The sequence below is a fragment of the Galleria mellonella genome, unplaced genomic scaffold (assembly GCF_026898425.1).
Source record: "Galleria mellonella isolate WM207_F2 unplaced genomic scaffold, CSIRO_AGI_GalMel_v1 utg171, whole genome shotgun sequence".
NCBI lineage: Eukaryota > Metazoa > Arthropoda > Insecta > Lepidoptera > Pyralidae > Galleria > Galleria mellonella.
Genome location: NW_026442014.1, coordinates 4,242,748 through 4,259,728, shown reverse-complemented (window position 1 = coordinate 4,259,728; position 16,981 = coordinate 4,242,748). Strand labels below are relative to the sequence as shown.

The 16,981-nt window shown below is 34.4% G+C and overlaps 1 protein-coding gene and 1 long non-coding RNA gene across 3 annotated transcripts in view; one reads left to right on the top strand and one right to left on the bottom strand.

Annotated features, from left to right (window-relative positions):
- The first annotated feature begins 8,539 nt into the window (after positions 1-8,539).
- LOC113518103 (transcription factor Ken) overlaps positions 8,540-16,981 on the top strand; it is a 43,627-nt gene continuing 35,185 nt past the window's right edge. The window contains exon 1 of one of the 2 annotated variants that reach the window (XM_031912973.2): positions 8,540-8,883. Coding sequence is in view for 1 of the 2 variants with exons in the window: in XM_026902871.3 (XP_026758672.1) it covers positions 15,902-15,972 (71 nt within the window). In the remaining variant the exon portion in view is untranslated. Of the gene's footprint in view, positions 8,884-15,676; positions 15,973-16,981 lie in introns of those variants that run through there. The other variant, XM_026902871.3, reaches the window with a different exon arrangement.
- Positions 9,829-14,987, bottom strand: LOC128200200 (uncharacterized). Its single transcript, XR_008252599.1, has 3 exons — positions 13,238-14,987; positions 12,005-12,357; positions 9,829-10,878 (listed from the first exon to the last, which is right to left on the bottom strand). It is a non-coding gene; the product is annotated as an uncharacterized LOC128200200 (long non-coding RNA).

The window sequence follows — 16,981 nt, the reverse complement described above, 5'->3', positions numbered from 1 at the left end:
TATATGGATCGGATAGCATATTCATTTAACTTTAATTCGCTTTTTTGCAAAGTTCGATACGGTTACTTTTCGCTGAGATATCGAACTTTGAATGAAAAAGATCTTTTTGTCTTTAATCATCAATATCTCAGCAACCGCTTTAAAATCCTTCTTTTAAAATTCAAATACGACCATTTTTAAAGGAAATACAGCTACTTGAAAAACCTTTAAAAATTTGGCACTTTTTCTGATTCCTAAAAAAAAACACATCTTATTTCTATAAGGTTTTTTTTTTTTGCAAATGGCAAACAAGCTGATAAAAAAATACCAACTGACAAGAATTCTTCACACGTTATCATTCCTGAAAATTTATTGAGATTGAGAAATTATGTTTTAAAGGAAACATAACACCGTACCACCGCCAGTCTACTAAATTTCATTAATAATTAATAAGTGATGTGATTCACATCTATAAGTGACAATTACCAACATTTTTCTTCGAGGAGGCCGTCAGATTGTTTTCCATTTTTAGTCATATAAAAAAATATTAGTATGCATGTGTATTAAATAATTAAAGTAGGTAACACAGTTATAGTTTTCATAATTCTCTAAGATTGACAGGAAGAAAATATTTTTACCATTATCACCTTGTCTGTTTTATTTATGTATATGATAAAAAATAAATATTCATTGTTTTTAGCAATAAGTTCGCCTAACAATACTTATACAACTGAATCGTTCATTTTATTGCTTATTCCCTATATTGTATAATGCAAATAATGTATACTCATTCATTCATTTATAAATATTTATTACACTAATGATCTTGACACTTCGAAACTTCATCTTAATTTAGTTTCAGTCCGTAGGTCATGTTGTGTAAACATAATAAAACCATAGAAGGAGTCAATGTCAAAAAATATCTGTACACATAACCTTGGGAACGGTTTTCACAACATCGCTACTGCATATTACATTATGTATTCGAATAGAAAATTTGTTATTCGCCCCTCGAATAGTATTTCATATGTTTTGACGTCATTTATGTTTATATAAATAAATAAATAATAACACAATCACGTTTTATAATATGTGAACGTTTTTGTACTTTGTCGTAATACAGAATTGTATATGTAGATGATATTTCTTTACAACTACCTAAACATTTATACTGACACAATTCAGCAGCTTTTTTTAAAAACACGTGAATTTAAATATACAATTTAGATTCTCAAATAAAATTCAACATGCTTTGGGTTCAATATATAAATGCATTTATTCTATTTGGGAGTAAACAAGACACTTTTAAAGGTCACGAAAGATGTTAAGATTTTATTTTACTGTTTTCAGCTGTGTAGGTAAGAATGCTCTAATTCAGTCAGCAAGCTACAAATTCTAGCTACATGTAGAAGTCAAAACGCAGGTATTAGCAAATTAATAACAGTTTTGATTATTTTTTTGGGTAAGTAAATTATTTTTTAAATATTTGTGTAGTAACATAGGTTTTTTTAAAAAACGTGCCTATAAACTCCTAAATAAATTTATTTTATTTTATTTTCCCAATAATCCTCGCATTCTCCTCAATTTATTGAGACTGTATGTACTGTACAATAACTGAGCCAAAAATGAACATATCTGAAATTTAGGTTAATTGTAAAAATTATATCCTAGAATTTGTTTTTTCCAATCTAACAATAAAAGAAAATATTTCAATCTGCTTTAGTCTTATGAGGAATGTAAATAATGACATTAAAAATATACTAATATCTTTTATTACAAATATAAAAGTTACTTAACTATATATTATAGTATAATTATAAGAATAACTAGTATAATAATATTAACAATAAAACTCGTTGAACGTTCTTGACAAAAGTTGACGTAATTTAATGTGGTCATTCTTGATAATAATTCGTCTATTACTTTTGGATTTATCATTTCAGCCGTTATCTGCTCCTTTTAAACATAGGTTCAGCAGTGGACAACCTCTCCCATAGACTACAGGAGCGTTCTTATGGCAGTTTATCATTGGGAGATAAAAGGGATAGGAATAAAAAGAGATCAATCCATCCATCGTAACAAATTTACCACAATGGTTAAGGTTGCTAATCGTATTTAGTCTCTACTATCTACTTTAAATAATCCTATTTCTTACAATAGAGCCGTCTACATTACTAACAATCCCCTCCCCCTATATATGTGACGTCACAATATATAATGCAGCAGAACCCAATAACAGCTAGTTACTGCTTAATAAAGATGTAATTTAGATTAGTTGGAACATTTACCCACTTAATGAGTTATCCAAAGACCAATTATAAGAAATTAGGTAACCTACATTAGAGAGAGAGTTGACGCTGATAAACAGTTTGAGCTAAGGGTTATCAACAGTTAAACTATTGGTCCATTTTAGAGTAGGCATATCTGCTTTGTTAGTTTTTCGACAAAGATTGTAATGAATATCATACAATCTTTGTGGAAAATTTGTTAAATCAATTACAATATTGTTAATACTAACATATTAATTTTGAGAAATTAATTAAAAAACCCGAATTTTAAAGGACGTATTTTAACAACCCATTAATGTCCCACTATTGGGCTTATGTCCATCACAATAAGATATTAGTCTAGTATAACATAAATATGATGATATATGATGATGATGATATATCATCATATTTATGATGATACGAGGTCTGTCCGGAAAGTTCGTATAAAAGTGTTCTGGAATGCGAGAAAGAGGAGTGGGGAGGCCAGGTAAGCGCAGGACCCCTTCCTTATGTCCCTAACAATGCTTCAGTTCTGGTCTGACCGCCGTGCGGTGCGAACTGGCTTGTCACGCCATCTGTGAAGTTACCTCTTAACGAAACCCCGTCGGCATGGAGCCCGCTTCCGTTGAAGAGCAGCGCGTCGTAATCAAGTTTCTCTCGAAACTCGGCAAGAATGGCCGTGAAATTTTTGCCGATCTCAGAACAGTTTATGGGGATGATGCTGTGAAGGAACCAACCGTCCACAAGTGGCTAAAAAGATTCAGAGAGGGCCGAGACAATGTTGATTGTTTTTTTCGATGTTCGGGGGATTGTCCATCAAGAATTCGTCCCTCCAGGCCAGACAGTTGATGGAAAATTCTACGTCGATGTGCTCAGACGCCTCAAAGCTCGTGTGGCACGAGTTCGTCCAGAATTGGCGCGAGAGGGGCGTTGGATTCTTCACCACGACAATGCCCCTGCCCACACCTCTCTTGTTGTCCGTGAGTTTTTGAGTAAAAATTCCATTACGGTGACCGAACACCCCCCTATTCGCCGGATTTGGCCCCGTGTGACTTCTTCTTGTTCCCAAAAACCAAATTGGTACTTCGGGGGCGGCATTTGGGGGACATAAATGAGATAAAAAAAGCTACGACGGGGCAGCTGAGAAACCTACAACCAGAGGACTTTCAAGGAGCCTTCTCACAGTGGAAACGGCGTTGGCACAAGTGCATTATGTCACAGGGGAGTACTTTGAAGGGGATAAAATTGATTTACCTGAATAATTGTAAAATAAAATTTTTAAAAAACTTTTATACGTACTTTCCGGACAAACCTCGTATATCATCATCATGATCAGGCAGCTTGATGTAGCATTTTAAGTTTTCCTTTTCTAAGAATAGTGTTTGTTCGCTTAATCTTACTACACTTTGGACAAGAAAATAGGGGAATAAATATTAATATTTGCACTTACCAAAGTAATGTATGTAATATAATTATATACGATAGTTCCATTAAAAATTTATTAATATTTCATAATAAAATAATATAGAAAAACAAGAGTTACCAACTCAGAACTAGGTGGCTTGAGACAATGATAAAATAGATAAAACTAAAGCAATTGTTCTTAATAATATGTTGGTCGTAGAATTGTGCAAATAAAATATATCTTATAAAATGTAGTAAGTTATGACAATGCACCGATGCGTGAAATGTGTGCGGATAGAGAACGTTAGCATTGAACTCTTTTTGCTTACTTCGTAGGCATATAACATAAATATATACACAGATAGAAACCTAAATTTTGTCACGCTATAAATGAAATGATTACCATTTCATTTACACCTGTGCTATTGGTTTACACTTGCGGGGTACCAGTATGAGATAGTAGGAGATAAATACAAGTAATTTTGTCCATCATGAGAAATATGACAAATTTACCAAGAATTAATAAACATGGTTTCCAGTGATTTTCATTGCTTCTTCAACTTTCGTGCTTCTGTCATTTCAAATCATCTTTATTCAAATAGATTTACAAGCACATTTAAATAGTACTTTTTTATGACTCTGCTGCAGGGTTCGTAATGTTATCTTCTAAGAAATACCCACTTAACTCAACAGTTACTCTTTTAAATCTTTGTGGGCATTATGTGTATTTATTTAAATGTTTTAGACATTACATGGTTATTAAAAAGCCTATACATGATCGATTGGCACCACGCACGTTTGTGCGTACTTTGGAACCGTGCTTTGGAACATAAAGTCGTTACCCATTAAATCACGTCAGAGATTTTTTTGAACAACAAAAACGGCGTAGAAACTCCTGACACCAGAAAAAAGCATCCTTATACATGTGAAATAGTAACAAACATCTATTTCTAAATTAAAATTTTTGACAATCGTCATTTTTCAACATTGATTTGAAACAGGAATCCGAGACTCAATTTAAGCGAAGCTAAAGTTTAAGAAACAAAAATACATTTTGTTTACTTAACACCAAAATGGGCACATGTGACATTTGCTTAAATGTATTAAGGTAGAATGAGTTTTGAATACAACAAGAGTGTCAGTCGAGTAGCATGGTGAATGTCCACCGCAGAAAAACAAGACCATAGTCACAATACCCAGAAATTTCTCTACCAAATAAGCTAGTTTTTTTTTTTTATACAACTATGGAGACAAACAAGCATACTGTCCGTCTGATGGTAAACGGGATTACCGTAACCTATGGATGTCTGTAATACCAAGGAAGTCATCTGCGCGTTACCGAGCCTTAAGAAACATTAATACTTTTTTTTTAAGAACCCCATGCTGGAATCTCTAAGGAAGGCCTCGGCAAGAAAATCATTCCACAACCCGATTATTCGCAGTAAGAATCTCCTCTGAAACCACACCGCAATCCTTACACCTTCGAACCAGAACAGTGTGACCATTCTGGTTCTAAGGTGTAAGGATGGATTCCCTGGCGATGGTGAGCGATACGATATGCGCTGAAGGCGAAGGTTATTGCCATTTCAGAATTCTGAACATATGATTCCATTACTGTAATTTTTTCTGGGACAAAGAGAATACATAGTTGGAAAAATCTTTGTAAGAAATACATTCATGAATCAATTTGAGTAACTTGGTTTCCAATACTGTAAAACAATATGATATATGATAATCTACATATGATAATGCAAATAAATAGTAAATATTAGATTACGCCAAAGTTGCTAGTGCCATTTCTTTGTTCTTTTATTTAGAGAATAAGAATTTCAAATTTGAATTGCATTGAATCGAATTTGGGTGCCCTGGATTATCATCTCATCTTTCCATTATCAAAAAAGGACATTAAAAAAAATCGAATAAATTAAATCAATCAAACAAAGCTATCTCCTCCTCTCTTATAAAACTATGTGGAATAGTCATACATTTGAATGAATAAATATTCATGCCATTAAACAGTGGATGCACATGCGTGGAGCCAGCCACGTGCGGCCGACTCTGATATTCGATACGCAGGCCGACGTTTCTAGTGTTACGTAATACAATGCTGACTTTCAATGCCGCTTCACCGCTGTCCACTGTAACTATCTTTGTTACAATCTAATGTAATATACTCAATTGTTGGACAGTACCTTGGACATACAAACGACGGTCAAAGGTGGGTTTTCTTCATTAATCTATATTTTTGTGGCTAGGTTACATCGCCAACTGTGAACTTGTTTTGATAGGTACATGATACTGCACTGTTTTAATTGCATTTAAAAGTTCATGACAGTTTTGTTACAAGAACTGAGGGTTGCAGACTAGTCTCATCATCATAATAACTCAAAAATACCCTACATTTGGTCACAGATCCTGATTATTAACTAATTACAAGACCATAAAATAAGCGAATATCGAATAACAAACACGACTCATGATTTTATTTCGAGTTTTGAAACCATACTGCTAATGTAAACCACAATATACTCATGATAATTTGGTAAAGAAAAACGGAACAGGTTAAATAGGTTATTTAATACCTCTATAAAAAGTTCATAATTTTGTTTCTAAAATCTTTGTTCCTAAAATTATCATAACTTGATTATATAAAATGCGTAGATGTAATCCAAAGAAAAGTGCCTGCAATTTAATAAACATGTGCACAGATGAGAAAGTATTCAAATCTGAAATTTGCTTGTTTAACTTAAAAAGCAGTTGAAGTTGAAAGTGAATGCATACTTTCTACGACCCACGGCCGAGGCCGACCTAACCCAGGCATTTACTTTTCTTTGCTGAGTTGTGTAACACTAAACGTTGTATAAACTAATCTTCCGACTGCAGCATATTATTGCAGTTTCATATTTATAATTAGAGCTCAGTCGACGTTAAGGTTGCCGTCGATGTAAATTCAGGTTTCAAGTATTTTTTTCTACGACATCTGATCAGGAAGAAATATTTTTTTTTTCAAAACAGAGAAAGGCAATTTGCTCTGAAAGTCCATTATTTTGAATTTCTAAAGAGATTATCATCATATTAGCTATTATCTGTAAACTGCTGAACATAGGCCTCAGCCTATTGGAAAGCTTTACCGATAGTTGCCACGCTGGGCAAGCGAGTTGGAAACGGCAGTTTGACTTTTGGTGTTATTTTAAGAAGAATTCTGCTGTTCCTTTTTCAACCATTAAGTTCCCTTAGTCGCCTCTTACGTGAAAGGAAGGGATGGCTCATTCTATGCCGGAACCACACAGTAAAGAGATATATCAAAGAAATTATTGGATACGGAAGCACAATTTCCCAGCCCTCAATCAAATAAAGTCCCTTATTCCTTGATAGTCTCATCACATATGTGATTTTATTTATGTCACAATATATTATGTTGCACCCATGGTACTATTTTTATCTATAGACGATCTGTCTAATTTGCTTCTATTTTTCGTTTGCAAGCTTAGAGTTTCATACAATACCATTGCAAATGGAATCTGAAAATTTAAGCATCTAACAAATAAAACAAGCTAAGCTAATGTACATAATATCTATATTATGCACCTTAGCTTGCTATTTTATATTAAATACATCTGGAATTAAATGCAGATGACGTTTACCTAGAAAGCGTATGTATTCGATAGAGACTCTGAAATTTTGGAGTTATAATTGAAAAAGCCAAACGTTAATACTATTTATGGTCATATAAAACACATATATAGCATGAAATCATGATACAAATAACTTGCCAAATGTTGCAGCTACATCCCTATGTTTGAAATTAGCGTCTGATTGATTCCGTGCTATGAGATTATTATGTACACATTAAGTGTTTTTTTCGTAGTTATTACTAATTACTGGATAAGTCTATAAAGACACGATATCTCAGTTCTTATGAATAGCAAAACATGAGTTTTACGGTGTCTATTTATAGTGTTAATATTCAAGGAGCAACTTTTATGACTTTCGTTACCTATTTTCCGACTATCACCATACTTTATTAATTAAATTCAATGTAGGTATTAAACCTCTACATATATGGACATGCCAAAAACAATGCCCTCCATTTAGTTCACATTAACTTACTAAAAATAAGGTTCATATTGGTTCGCATGACAATAGACTTAGTTTCCATACAATGATAGTACTAGTTGAGATTTTAATCACGTTTATTTAGAGCACTGCTGTTGTATAGTAGCTAGTTCTCTGACATTTCGCCGATTTATTTCTCTACAGCCCATTTAATCAACTATTCAAGTGCCTATTGTCCTGCAACTCATTGTCGCACGCACGGGCGTGCACAGATCATTAACACAAACACCTTTAAGTGCATTGTACAATTAAGCAGAAAGAGAAAGTATAATCAAGAATACAGTTATTTTACTATGAACCAGTGCATATTAGTTATTTACATAAACGATTAATTTGCCCTAATTTACAAAATTATTTAGACTTGAAAACGATTATATTTTAGTCAGAAATATTTTCACGAAGAGAAAGTGGATGTTTAACGTTTATTAGATCATTATCGATTGCTCTCGTTGCAAATTAGGTGAATAGTTTGTTGAAACATGACATTAGTAAGTAGGTGTGTTCTCTATCTGTTTCTACGCAATATGGCCCAGTTACCGTAATATGCAGATCAGCGCACGCGGCGGAGTCGCATCGTGACGCGTCAACCGCGGGAAGATTGCGGGGCTCGGAACAGCATGCGCGGGAGTGGCGGGAAGCGACCTTGGCGAGGAGCGAGGAATGAATCACCGCAGCGAAAGTGGGAGAAATGTGCCGCTGCGCCCCGCGCCCGCCGCTCACTTTTACTTTCCAGTGTGGCGCAACCGACGACGGCGCCGCGGCCGCGCGCGCCACTCGCCCGGCGCCCGGCCCGCAGCGCCGTCGCGCCGATGCCCAAACGCGCTCTGAACGCAAAACAACCGCGCCTGTGACTGTGCCCGGATTACAGTGCTATTACAGTGCATCCCAGGATTGAGTTTGAGTGTTCGTGGCGAAAGTCGAAACCGGGTCGCCGATAACGTTGTGCAACTAGCGCGCGGAACTCGCGCGCGGCCTCGCACTCTCCCGGAGGAAGCGTGTCGCAAGCGGGGAAGTGGCGCAAGCGCCGGGAAGCCACAGCGTGCGCCACTGCGCGCACAAACACCCTGGATTGTCCTGGTGATACTGACGGATTCTCTTCTAAAGTTATCCCTTGGTAAGATATAGATCCAATGAACCCATGTTTTCTTCACTTTTTAATTCTAGCACTATATTTGCGAATGGTATCATCAAACAGTATGGAAATTGAAGCGAAAAAGAAAGACGTCATAATTCGGGAACGAGCGGGAACGTCATTGTATACAAATCTGTTTACCGGGAGATCGCAGTGAAGGGGACTGAATGTCACCATCATACTTAAAAAGTACATACAATTGGCGTCACCGACGACTGAACTTCGGCTCGGGTGTCGGAAACGCAACAAATAAAGAAGTGAAATATCCAAGGACAATACAACTTTCAAGTGATTTCGCGCGCGGCCGACAATAAAAACTTCGTAACGCCTGCGCAACCTCTCGGTCTCACTTTCGACGTCTGCAGCGAGGCTCATTCGCCGAGCCGCGCTTTCAATGACTGTTACAAAACCTTCGGCATGTCGAATTTTCTTTCGAAAGTTATTTGTCTATCAAATCATTTCGTTTGATACGAAATAAATCTAACAACGAAGTTTTTGAATTGTAATTGCAAATACCTTTTCCAAACCATAGCAATAGATAATACAGTGGACAGTAACGCCCTAAACTGTTTCATTGTCGAACCGTTCACAACATTACTTGGAAACCTTGCAGACTCCGTGACCACAGCTATACGGTCATTGAGGTGAAGCCATTACAAGCAGCACGTTTCAAGCAACTGTCATCATTAAGTAGAACTGAAAGGAACATGGTCCAAGGCTAGTTAAATAACGAATTTTCGTTTATTATTAATAAATGGCAGCCACGGTCGATCGTGACGGATCCAATGACGGTAGATGCGGATGCATAACGCTGTTTCGATTGCTTCGCTCGAGAAACACTTTCACGCGAGCTATGGCACTAATACGTAATTGAGATAACCGAAACAAATCGAAATAGAACACGATATTATATGAATGATATAATCGTTGCCAATAAAGAATTTTATTACATGAATTCAGCATTTTGATTATATTCGTAAATTGAAGCAATTTTAATAAAAATTAATTCATCATACACGTTTATTAAAGAGTACCTACACAACTATGTATCAGTAGATATTTTAGATATAAATGAAAACTCGTAATACATTATTATTATGTAAAATACAATCTCAGTGAAAGAAACTCTTAAGTAACAAAAGAGCACTCAATTCGAAACCATAACGCCGCAAACAGACACATAGAAAACGTTCACGCTGTGACTTCTTCTTTCAGTGTAAGTATACAAATAAATACTGAGAGATAATATTAAGACGTACTTATACATAACATAGATAATTTTTAGGTTGAGAGAAGAACCACTTAAAAATACTAGGTTCTCATTATTACGAATTCAACCTATACTTTTTCTGTTTCCTATCTTTGCACAAGTCAACATTCTATCAAGATAACAAACATCCATCATGCGATTACACAAGTATCTGCAGTTTGAAACTTTCATTACGAAGTTAGTGGGTGTGTCGCTAAATGTCAGGACAAAGATTTATGATAAAGATAGCGATTAGCCAGTGACAAAAGTACAATACATGCGTTAAGAACTTTCACTCGAAGAAATGTTAAAGCGAAAGTTTATGGTACAGTGAACAGTATCGGTGACTTCACTCTTGTTTCGCGCCCGAATGAATATACCTAAGTAGATTTTTTTTTTCGAAGACATTCATAGAAACGTTCTTCAATCAAAAAATTCAAAAACAAAAGGACAAGAGGATTATGCCCTTTTCTCATATCTATTTGATGTCGAAATATTTTTTTATCTTCTTTTCATTTATATTTTATTTCATGTTTACTCCCTTTCTGGTCTCTTTCATATCAACATAAATTTTATATATCACTTATACAACAAGTATCCTGCATAAATAAAAAAAAGTTATTACATACAGTCCATGCGCTTTTGCATATTTCAAATTCCAATACCTACAACTTTAGTTTGCACTTTGATAAACACTAGTATTCATTCAAAATTCCTGGATTCGATACCTGTAACTTAAAATTAAATTTAATAATTTGGTTATTTTATAATAATTCTATAAATCGCATTGCTGCCATCAATAAATTAATCAATCAACGAGAACATAGATAATTATCCTTTTAATATTATAAATGCGAAATTTTGTAACAATAGATGTTTATTACTATCACGCATAAACTACTGAATAATTTGTTACGGGTAGGTTATATCGTAACTTAACGTAAGATTTTTATGTACTGATTCCATGGAATTGTTTGGATCAATCATACAAATCATTAAAATACATGTTTCTCCTAAAAACATATTCTTACATTTACCACCGTCCGACACGTAAATCTAATAAACAACCTAGATCTATATTAAGTGAAAACACAAAATAGACACGTGGTAATAATTTTCAGCAAATCTTTCATTATGGTTTATTTTTATAGGTAATGTAAAGTGACAATATAACTTTAGCATTATCAATTCAAGTTGTTTATTCCCCCTTCTAATTTTTTTCGTGACAATACTTTAGGATGAGACTGAATCATTATTCATAAAAATATCTAATCTCGCCTCTTTTAGCTATTGCAGCGCCTTGTCTTTTTCTTTTGCTATATATTCTCAATTTAAAAGTCAGGTTTGTAGGACGTTTTAGTTTGTATGAATTAAAGGGAAAGTAATTGGCGCCAAATATGTATATAGGTTATAACAAAACATTGGAACTACACCGCGCAACTATTACTAGTATCGTCACTATACCACTATAATAGCTCTTTCAATGAAATACCTGCAATGGTATATCCAGCTTTAGTAGTGTTTAGCGATTACTAACTAAACAGTATGTTAATTAAAGATATCCATTCTTTACGACTAGTGTTAATATTCATAAGTATAGAAATTGTTTTACTGTAAAAATGTATGTATTACTTACTAAAAATTAAAGTAAAAATAAAATTTTCAAAAAGAAAAACAACCAGTATCAATACCAGCGGTCATTACATATTAACATACTGTATACTTAAAACTAATTAACTATTAATTGAATTTAATTTTTATCTAGTTTAATTAACATAATATTCTAAAATGTTAAATATTTTATTAACAATAATATGTTTTTTTAACTAATAATGTTATCTTTCTAAGTGTTACCTTTACGAAATCCCATGGTTTAAGATACCTATACTCCCCTAACTTTGGACATGATGTTCCCAGTCGACTCATACGCATACTTGCTAAGAATCACAGTTATACATCAGGTGTTCCATGGAATCAGATTTCTCACTGTACAATCTGCATAGAATGTCTGAAGATAGATCCATCTTGTGTAGTATATGCCTTGTTTCGCTTTCGCTTCAAAAGATACCAGCTTCCGTATCTGTTGCCATTTTGGAGCCATCCGTATACCAATATAGGTAATTTTCCTTCAAAGATAGTGGGCCATGTTCCCACACTATGGTATATGAACAATGAAGTTCCTCTTAAAGATGTACTTTAGTTCTTACCTATTCAGGACAATTAATAAAAAAAAATATTAGATTAATATTTTTTTATTGGAAAAAAATAATTTTGTAATTATAAATTTAACAAAAGCAAACACTAGTAGTAATAGCCGGAATTAATATTGTCAGATAAAGAAAGGTCAGTGACAACAAATAATAAAAATGTCTATTGGACTTTATAAAGAAAATATATCGATATACTCGTATGTTTTCATTGACACGACTCAGGAACGATCACCAACACGTCTATGATTTCAAAAGTATCCCGTTGTTATTAACAATTGGATCCCTAATACCTAATACGAATAATCTCATCCTCTGAAGTTCATTGGTTCACTGCCACTAAACCACAACGATCTCAAATAATGCCTTATATAGACAATAAAACCTGTCATTCGTTTAAGTACTTTCGTACAGTCGAACGTTACATAGCACTGCGTGCTAGTTGATAGACATTTAGAACTGAATGGTCTATTGTTTTGCAATACATGCGAAAACGCGTCGGTATCAAACAATCCTGCTCTATGACACCATCCATATTTATAATGCAAATAGAAATGTGTCGTACATTTACAATTAATTTCTTGTTCTTTTAATTATTTTACAATAGTCTAATTATTAAGTTGACAGATACATTTTAGCATAAATACATATAATAAATACTAACAGAAAAGAACTTCTGATACAAGAAACAAAAATATAATCTCCGGAAGTGATCAAGAAATGAATGCCATTGTCAACAATGTACATTAGATCAACGATTACCATTTCTATCAGATGAACTACCTAAGATCATATCTGATTATCAGTAATGTTGTAAATGTAAAATGTAAATTGGATTCCCATATTCCCGACATACGTGTAAGTCGTGGCTAATACCTACAGCCAGTCTAGCTCCGCCCTGAAGCATAGAAGCTACCTAGAATCTCCATAGGCCTCACGGAGCGACCTCACTGTTCCATGAATTTATGAACGTTGAAGGGCCACAGCTACACATTTCAGGATTACGTAAGCAGTCGTTTCTTCGGGGTCAAAACAGCCTCGACATAGAGGAATATCTGTGAGCCCTAACGAGTATAAATGTTTATTTAAAATGCAATGGCCCGTTATTGTCCTTATAATTATTTTAAGGTTTTTCTATATAGATAAAATAAACATTTTAACAGTAATTAATTCAGTAATGTTATAAATATATGATTTTTGATCAAATTAAACAAATGACGATAAACGGGAAAAAATAAATACACAAAATTTAGTAAAGCGTCGTTACTAATATTACAAATGTAGAAAACGAGTTTGTTGTTTGTTTATTACCTTATAGCGCCTTAACGACTTATCCAATCACTATGAAATTTGACATTCACGTACTAAATGAGATGGAAAAGGATATAAGTAGCCTATAGCTACTTTTTATCTCGGTCAGTAAATATATTCCGATCACGCGGACGAAGTCGCAGGTAAAAGCTAGTAATTGTATAAAATTAATTCTTGGGTTGTGTGTTCAATATATCATTGGCATGCCAATTATATTAAAAATTACGTAATGTATTAGTATATATTTAGTAATGGATTTATTCAAAATAAATAAATATTAGGATGCTGCGAAATAATAAATATTTCCTAAGAATAGGATCTACATTACAAGATCGGATCACTAAATAATAGTACAACTGTTAAAAACAGGATATTTGCAAGGGTACCCCAACTCAATGTGTAAACTTTATAGTTACACGGCAATTTTATTTTTAAAGTTCTTTGTTTTTTTCAATTTGATTCACAAAGCTTAAGACACTCGGCAAAGGTTAGACATTAACACAATGTGAGAACCTCTCACTTTACAAAATAAAATTTCAATAACAAACATGAAATTAAATTAAGAGATGCAATTAAAACGATTCTCACAGAAGCCGATCTGTTAAGTTTACGTAATGCATATAACATCTTTGGATGAAATTCGCAAGTTATCCAACCCGAGCATTCATTAGACAATGAGATTAAGGAAATGAAAGTGAAATGCTATTACGTTATGGAAACGGAACGAGTCGCGCTAACCAGTCGAGAGTTGCTTTATACTATGCAACCATTTTTGTTTATGTTCTATTTTCATTACAATTCTAATTATTTTTACTTACAAAATACGATTTGTGATTTTTTTTATTTAAATTAAATACTTGCTTATGTTTGTCCAAATTTGCATTGTTTATATTATTATTATTTTTTGTATTTTAAAACCTTTCTATACAACTGCGTGCAAATAATGTTGCTTTAACTTGGGGCAATTAAAGAAAAAATGATATCTCCTCAACATATAACATAAACTATAACGGGGTCGATTCTGAGACGTAATTTCTCTAATCCTATCTCTAAAATTAAAATTTCAATTTGATATCACAGCGTTAGTATTATTGTAAGGGCCAATATGAACTACTTTTCAAATAAAGTTAAAATCATTGTCATTTTAGTTTATGGTCGTCCATGGAACAATAATTTCCCGAAATTCATTATTTCCAAATTAAACTATTAATAAACCTACTAAGGTTAAGAAATAAGTTTAGGGAAATGCCGTCCCATAATTGCCCCTAATGTTAAATCTAATTGCGCATTTATAAGCATTATATGTAATGTACTGCACTGTTGAAGAATTAGATCATTAAAGTAGCCATCAGTGACCTAGTTTCCAACATTATCTTAAACTGCTTCAGCAGGCGAAATTGCGCAACAATTTCCATTTCTCACCAACCACCCACGTTAAAAACGTGTCAAATTGCAAATACCATTATCAACTTTCGTTGCATCATCGTCACAGTAATTACAATGTTTGTCCATGCAGCCACTGCTTGTTTTAACAATAAACCTATCTGTTTCGCTCATTAACTATTGACTAGGCCAATGTATATCTTATGACTATGAGTAAACTGCGTCTGATCTTTACAATACTCTAGCGGAGAATCGTGATGATTGAAAATAAACACTTTATATGAAACCATCGTTTAATCTGTTGGAACCGTCAAGTAGGTAACAGCAGCGTAGGCGATGGCGGTACACATTGCAACGTGCCGATTCATATCCAAGGTCTTTCCTTGTGGAAGAGAACGGAGTTTCCTGCGACCGCCTATCTCTCAGCTCACACCGACATTCGCACGTGCACGCACACGCGCCTCCGTGTCTTTACACTTTGTGTTCAATCTTTCCTAGCTACTGTTAAGGCATCTTCTTTTTGTGCCGTCCACGGGCATTTGAAGTTTGAGGCTCTGAACGCTTCATTATATAGGCGACGGCGATGTGCGCGCCTCGCGTTAGTGTGTCACTAGAGCCGACGCGAGAGGTGGCCTGCAAGGACTGTGTAGCGCGCCGCCAACCTTTTTTTTTCTGTGCGTGCGATGTTTTCACTTTCGTCATTTTGACCGGGCCAGTTTGATTTGACGTCGCTCGCGCACGGACGTGCCTAGGATTGGACGTTGTGATTATCCTGTGACCGCTGGTGCTTCGGATTGTTTGTTTTTGTATTGTATTTTTGTGCGCAACATGGCTGTGATATAGTGCTAATATGTTCGACAGTAACATCTTTCTGAATTTCTACAATGAGCTTGCTACTCAAAGTGCATTACAGTTGGCAAGGTAAGGTAGTTTGTTTACTTTTGATTTTATTAGTTGTAGGGATGCACACGGTGCAGTGTGGGTGGCGCGATTCCACCTTAGTAAGTCCGGTGGGATGGTCGGCACAACCTTGTGTCTAATGAACGCACTATTCGCGTTTCATCCGCCTCTCGCCTTCGCCTCTGGGCCTCGCTCGACGAAGAGGTTAATAGGTTCACATTAGATGGTGGTTTGCGAAATCGACTGCGCTCAGCGTATGAACTGCGCCCGCGCCGCTTTTCCATGCCTGGTTTTGCGAGCATTTATTTAAATCAAAATGTAGTAAATACCATGTATCATTCTGGGATTGGTCTTTAATTATATTATAATTTTATTTATTATTTTTAATGGCTCTTTAAATTCAATGAAATTTACAATCTGTCCAGTTAAATTAATTAATATAAAAAATAATTAATAGAAACTTGAGTCATTAGGTACCCTTAGTTGCTAATTATCGTAATTAAAATCCGTAAGTAAATGCCGTTTAGTATCATAGCAAGCAACTTTTACTATTAATTGCTAATAAATTAATGTCACTTCTATATTCAAATCAGAAAATTTAAAAATCTCGTTTCAAAATGAATAGTGAAACACCTTTTTTCACAACATCATTTTCACAAGAAACGTATCTATTTATAATTAGTGGATTGAAAGTTTGTTTATAACTTTCAATAGAGAGATTTTTATTACACCTAACGTTATACGCAGTTTCTGAAAATGAACAAATTTATCACTATGAACACTCTGTAAAGAATTTAGTTTTATACATATATATATAAAGAAAATAATATAATTATACTCTTTAATACCTGTAAAGATAAATGTGATGATGTATTAAGAATCTGTAAAAACTTTAACTTTTCAACTTATTTTTTATTTGTACATATATTACTTTAACAAAGATATTACATATGAAAAGTTTAATGAAATTTCCTGCGATTTCCGCTTGACGGAGCACGGTGCTCCGCGCGCCTGAATCTAGAAGATTAAT